The 6,731-nt window shown below is 61.9% G+C and overlaps 1 protein-coding gene across 2 annotated transcripts in view; it reads right to left on the reverse strand.

The window, feature by feature from the left end:
- Positions 1–274: 274 nt before the first annotated feature.
- BRF1 (BRF1, RNA polymerase III transcription initiation factor 90 kDa subunit) overlaps positions 275–6,731 on the reverse strand; it is a 75,967-nt gene continuing 69,510 nt past the window's right edge. For both annotated transcript variants that reach the window (XM_011982905.1, XM_011982906.1), the window contains 3 exons: positions 3,130–3,181; positions 2,129–2,300; positions 275–1,591 (listed from right to left, as the gene is read on the reverse strand). In XM_011982905.1, coding sequence (XP_011838295.1) covers positions 1,554–1,591; positions 2,129–2,300; positions 3,130–3,181 — 262 coding nt within the window. In that variant the 3' untranslated portion in view covers positions 275–1,553. The remainder of the gene's footprint in view (positions 1,592–2,128; positions 2,301–3,129; positions 3,182–6,731) is intronic.

A 6,731-nucleotide genomic window follows, 5' to 3' on the forward strand; every position in this document is an offset into this window, starting at 1 on the left:
CAGCCCACGTCCAGCCCAGGCTGATGCACACTCACTCACAGCTGCTGCAGTACTCAGGGGGACCTAAAGACCCCACACCCCTCACTCAGGGCAGCCTCTGGGTCGCAGGGGCTAATATCCACGGCCAGGCTGTGCAGCCAGCAGCCCCAGTTCTTGACCTCAGACACGGGTCGGGTCACAAAGGGTTGGCTCCAGCTGGCGCTACATGGCCCCTGATGCACCTGACATGGCGCTGCCACAGATCGCAACACGGAATCAGACAAGCCTCAGGCGATTTCTGTTAAGTAACCACAGATCTTTCTGCTTTACTAAATCTATTCTTCCCCCGAGCCTTCAAGAAGCCCTGGCAGGACCCAGGCTGGCTGCTGAGCTCTGGGCGGGGGTATGGGGGGTCTGGCCTGCTGTGGGCCAAGTGGGGGCAGGACAACAGCCCATTCCATGGGGAGGATGCAGCCTCCGGGGGTCAGTGTGGCACAGCTCTGCCTCCAGGCCACCCTCTCCTAGGGACACAGGGTGAAGCCCCCTCCTTGGCCACATCCAGGGCAGCCATGCCAGAGCTGAGACCCCCTATGGGTGGTACTGGGACCTTCCCATGAAGAGGCCAGGCCCTGGGGAGGCTCTCAGGCCTCCCTCTGCCCTCCCTCCTGAATGGGGGACCTGATCCAGCTCTGACAGGGAGCGCCACTGCCCTCCGGCTCTGTCCACGGGGCACTCCCAACACCAGGACACTACGCAGGCCACGCCCGCACTGCCCAGTTATGCTCAGGGCGGGTGGGCGCCGGTCTCAGCTGTCGGGCACTCAGTTCACCTGCCGGCAGCCGCAGGGCTCCTGGGGACACAACCCAAGTGTCCCTGAAGCAGAAGTCTGAACCCCACGCTGCTCCAGGCGGTGCAGGCAGTGGGAGGGGGTCTGGAGGACGCAGGGGTGGCAGTGCCTGACTTGGAGGAGGCAGGTATCTGGATGCAGGGCCACAGCTGGAGCCAGAGGACCTTCAGACAGCGTGGTCGCGGGAGAGCTGCTGCCTCTCAGGTGCCAGACCCTCAGCTCCCATGGCTGCGCCAGACAACTGCAGGGCTCCAGCTTCCTCTCTGGCGGAGGCCACTGGTGCCGAGCGCCGCTCAGGAGGGACGGTGCGGAGGGCGGCTGGAGACTCCAGAGCTGGTCCTGAGTCACAGGGCCAGCACACTCAGCCCTCCCACACGTGGACCAGCGGTGGGGCTGCCCTAAGCCTGTTTCCTTCCAGTAGCAACACGACACTGCCGGCCTTGGAGGGTCCTTGGGTGAGTGGACAGCAGGCAGCGGGACCTAGCCCTGTGCACACCAGACCCACATCTGATCACACACAAGCAGACGCTTGGTCCGGTTTTCCTTGCTGGATAGAAACACAATCCCAATGGCAAGTTCCACAGGGGACAGGGCTGTGGGGCAGGTGCCACCTGTCACCAGGAGTCTTGGTGCTGGGGCCTGCCTGCTGCGGTCCTGTAAGCCCATCTGATGCTGAGGAGGCCCGTGAGGCCCCCCACCAGGACGCCACCTGCCTGGAGGCCACGCTTCAGTAGCCATCGTCTTCATCGCCGTCACAGCCGTAGTCTGCAGAAGAGCACAGTCATGAAGCCCAGGGTCTCTGTGGGAGCCAGGAGCCCAGAGCCCCCCCGCCCCACCCTGTTCCTGGTACCCCTCCAGGAGACTCCGGCCCCAGCCCCACTGGCTGTGGTCCCCGTGCCCCGCCAGGAGCCATCTTGGGCTCCTCTCCACCTCCTGGGACTGGCATGCACCCAGAGCAGGGCCTCGCTCCTCGTCGAGGGCACCTGAGAGCAGCATGGGCTCCCTCAGCCTCCCTCCCTGGGCGTGCAGGTCCGTGGTAGTGGGCAGACCCGGGAACCTCATGCTGCTGGCTGGGCGGCCCTCATGGTGGGTACCTCACCGTCCCTAGCCTCTCTGACCCTGGCTGGCTCCAACCTCACAATCGACATGACCAATTTACAAAATGTCTTAGTTCAAATTTCTTTCCAGGGAGAAACAGAAATTCAACTTGAAGCCAACAGGCCCAAGTTCAGGGATCATGAGGGGTAGTAGCTGATGCCTTTAATTCCCCTGAACCCCTCCCAGCTGTCGGGCCCCACCCACCATTGCCGCCCATCATCTGCAGGGCACTGACGCAGGGCTCCCCGTCCTCCTCGTCAGGTTCCTCCTCATCAGCCTCCTCATCAGCATGGTACGACACAGGCCCGCTCTCCACCAGGACCGCCTGGGGCCTGGCAGGCTCAGCTCTGAGGGCGGGAGAGCTTGGGAGCAAAACCTGGAACGAAGTAGGGCTCGGATACACACAGAGCTGGGAGCACTTCCTCGCAACAGACCCCTCAGACCCCCTAGGGCAGGTCCAGGATGCTCAGCCACTCCTGTCCCTCCAGCGGGTCCCAGGGTTGGCCAAGGCTCCCAGGCCCACTGGCTCCTTCTGGCCTCCTGGTGGCTGCACCATGAGCTGTGTCAGTATCAAGATGCCACCCTCAGGCCTCTGCCAGCCCCTGCTCCTGTACCCTACTGGGCCCCACCCCAGCGCTCAGGGAGCACGCAGAACGCCTTTCCAGACGGTAGGCCTCAGCCGAGGTCACTGTGGCCTCCGCCCCCGGGGAGCTTGGCCTGGCCTGGCCCCCAGAACACAGAGAGAGGCTGCTGGTGCCGCAACCCACCAGCACCTTCAGCTGCACTGGGACCCTCCCTGCTGCTCCCTGGTTTCCTGGGCCAGACCAGTCACCAACAAATGACAGTTCAGATAAAAGACCCCTGAGCCCTGAAGGGCTGGGCCCTGTGACCTAGCAGTGCCTGCTTCCTACATACAGGTTCCCTGCAAGCACCAGGCCCACAGCAAGGCTGCTCACCCTTGGCCCGAGGGCTGAGCAGGAGGCACACAATGGTCCCCACTTCCTGCCCGCTCCTGCTCCAGCAACCAGGAGCCCCGCCCTCGGGCCTCGATTCTCTGGCCACGCCAAGCTAGTGTGGAGCAAAGGGGCAGGTGCCTCTGTCAGGCCTGCTCTCCCTGTGCTCACAGACCAAGCATCTGGGCCCAGGAAGAAATGGGTGGGCTGCCTCCCAAGGTCCCCCTGCCCTGGCTGCCTGGGAAAACGCACCTCTCCTGTGGCCGCCTTCTTTGCTGGCTGCGTAGACACCAGAGGCCTCAACCTGCAAAAGGAAGCACAGCATGGCGGCCTCAGCCCAGGCTCCCAGAACGCCTGCCCACTTGTTCCTTTTTGCCTGTCTTCACTTCCCCAGCGTTAACTGACGGTTTCTTGGTCCCTCTGGAAGTCTGGTTCTGTGTCCGGCCTCTGTGTGCTCCATCAATGCTCACCTCACCTCAACACAGAGCTCTTACCCGTTCACATTCTCAACAGGGTGCACCACTTGACGCAGAAACACAAAAGCGGCAGATGCCCCGCTCCCCGGCCCACTCCTCTTCCAACAACGCCTGAGCCCTCAAGCAGCTGCCTGCTGCCCTACTTCACTCAGGGCGGAGGGGAGGGAGGGGAAGGGACACTGTTAGGCCCGAAGACCCCAGACTGCTTCCCCAATCCCTGTCAGGCCCAGGGCAATCCCTGCTTCACCTGACAACACCCTGCACAGGGCCTGCTCGCTGACCCGCCACACACAAAGGCCAAAGGTGCCTTCCACATGCCAAGTCTTCTTGGAGACTGCTGGTCCCCACCAGGGAGACAGGGGACCCCACAGGAGAAGACGCAGGCATTCCCCGCAAGCCCCAGCATAGACACACAGGGCTGTCAGGCGGGCAATGAGAGGGCTCAGGGCCTGTGGGGAAGGACGCAGCAGGGGCAGAGCCCTTCCCTCCAGGACACAACTGTGTGGGGAGGCAGTAGGGGGCCTGAGGCAGGGCCCTGCCTGGCTGTGACGTGTCAGATGAACTCTCGGGACACTGGGAAGGAACCCCATGACAGGTGGACATTAGCAGAACACCCAGACATGGAGTTCCGCTCGGGGTGAAGCTGACAGCAGGTGGGAGCCAGGCTGAGGCCCCAGGCTCCCCATGCGGCCCTCTCCGTAGTCTGGAGGAAGTGGGACCCTGAGCTCCCAGAGCTCCTGGTGGGGCTGTATGCTCAGGCCAGGCCTCCAGCCTGGTTCCTGGAGCCTGGCAGGCGCTGCTCCGCCGTCCCCACCCCCATCCCCAGGCCCACTGTGCAGTGGAGCGGGGGCCTCTGGGGATGGCGGCTGGCCCTGCGGCGGAGCTTCCCAGCAGGCTGACTGCGATGAGGCACCCCACTGTGGTCTCTCCAAAAGTGGCTGGCCCTCCAGGAGGCAGGCCCGGCGGCTGGGTCGGAGGCCTGATCTTGGCGGGTGGGACTAAGCCCCCAGGAGATTCATGCTCCGGAAAGTCAGGCCAGCAGGCCCCCATCGAGGAGGGCCCTGAGCCTCCCCCGCTCAAGAAGAGGCAGTTTCTTTTTTTCTTTTTTTTCTGAGACGGAATCTTGCTCTGTGACCAGGTTAGAGTGCAGCAGCGTGATCTCGGCCCACTGCAACCTCTGGAAGAGGTAGTTTCTTTGACTTCAGCAGACTGTGCCTTAGCCAGAGAGGAGCAGATGCTGGCGGGCAGGACTATGGGGCCACAGGGAGAATGGCACTGTTACGAGGGTGAACCTCCTGCAGGGACATGCCCTTCCTCCCCCACCTGGCACTGAGGACACGCTGAGATTCAAGTCACAAGGTCCTGCTGCACTGACCCAAGGTTCTGACAGACAAATCCAGCTTTTCCAGAACCAGGAAGCAGCTGTGCCAGGCCTCACCCTAGGGGGCCAAAAAGCTCCCTACTCCTGCAGAGCCCGGCAGGGTGCAGAACTGTAAGGGCTCCCGGGGTCTGCGGGCTAGCTGGGGGCCTGCCTCAGGGGCTTCCCCTTCCTTGCAGTATCCTGTGTGAATCTGAGGCAGCCAGTCCACATGGGAGGGTCTGAGAGCACCTGAAGAACAAGCTCCCACCTGCCATCACCTCGGCCACGGCCTTGGCCTGTAGGGGGGTCCCCAGCCAGGGGCCTGAGGATGAGGGGGCTCTGCACCCATCGATCACACAAACCCACTGCTGGGCACAGAGTGCTCCCTCTCACAGCCACGCCAGCACGTGTTGACCCCACTGGCTGAAGCCCGGTCCCAGCCCAGCTTGGGGGACCCTGGGGCCTGTAAGCAGACAGGAGGGGAGCTCATCTGGTGGGCCCCACCTTTGCCCCCCTTCCAGATATGGGGGCTGGGGCCCACAGTCCACGTTGGCCCCTCTGCCTGTCCCCAGAGGGGGATGTTCAGGCATGACGGCAGACTGATCTGCCTGGGCTAGAGGAAGACCCCGAGGGTCACACCAGCCTCAGTGATCGCAGAGTGAGGAGGACACAAGCTTGGAGGGAGCGGCTGCCCACACTCCTGCGTGGCTCAGCTGCCCACACCCCTGCATGGCCCAGCTCGGGTTCTGCAGGTGTTTGTCATCAGGGGAAGCACGCGTCATGACACGGGACTAAGGGCAGGTGGCCAGAGGGAGACGGGCTGGGCAGCCACCGGCAGCCAAAGAGAATGGGGGTGCAGCTCAGGCTGGTTCCCCTACAGCAAGGCGGGGCTGTCATGCCTGGGCCGCCCAAGGCAGCACAGCTGCTGCTGAGGGACGCTGTGGTCACTGGGCTGAGGCAGTGCCTCCTCAGCTGAGCCCCTCCTCGGTGGTCTGTCCCCACCTCCCTTCCTCAGGTTGGAGCCTCAGCCTCTTTCCAAGCAGTCCAAGTCCCTTTTTCCTCACCCGAGCGTGGGTGAAAAGCTGCCCCCATGGGCTGCAAGGGCAACCGGGACGTGCCCTTCTGTCCCCAGGTAGACCCCCCTCTCCCCTGCCCTGCTGGAACTGCCTGAGCTGCCCAGGCCTGAGTGGGGGTGCGGAGGGCCGAGGTATTCCCAGCCCTGAGGTCTTCGTGCTTCCATCTTAGAACACTAAATATTGACGAATCAGATCATGGCCATTTGCGGGGGAAGACTGATGGGCTTTGAATGCAGAAAGCAGTGCATAAACACGCAGATGTATGTGCACATACACTGTGTGCACACAGACTCACGCGCACACACACTGCACACACTCGAGAGATTTAAGACACACATACACCCCATGCACACAGAGAAACACACACACTGTGTATACACATGCGTGCACATGTGTACACAGAAACAGACATGCACACACACTGTGTAGACATACAGGTACACGTGTTGCATGCACACACACTGCATGCACAGACACACATAGGCATGCACATCTACACTTGCACACAAAAACTTACACAGACATACATGCCCACATACTGTGTGCAGTCACAGATACATGCACACACTGTGCACACACACAGGCATGCAGATGCACTGTGTGCAGACACAAGTACACATGCATGCACACACGTACTGAGTGCACCAACACACACGTACTGTGTGCATATGCACTGCATGCACGGACATGTGCACACACAGCATGCATAGACACAGGCACACACGCACATGCACACGCTGCATGCACACAGGCGCACACACACTGCATGCAGACACAGACACACATGCACATGCGCACACACTGCATGCACATAGACACAGGCACACACACATGCACACACACACTGCATGCACACACAGGCACACATGCACTGCATACACACACAGGCACACACGCATGCACACAGACAGGCACACACACACTGCATGCACACACGCACAA

This window comes from Mandrillus leucophaeus, unplaced genomic scaffold, assembly GCF_000951045.1.
Source record: "Mandrillus leucophaeus isolate KB7577 unplaced genomic scaffold, Mleu.le_1.0 Scaffold244, whole genome shotgun sequence".
Lineage (NCBI taxonomy): Eukaryota > Metazoa > Chordata > Mammalia > Primates > Cercopithecidae > Mandrillus > Mandrillus leucophaeus.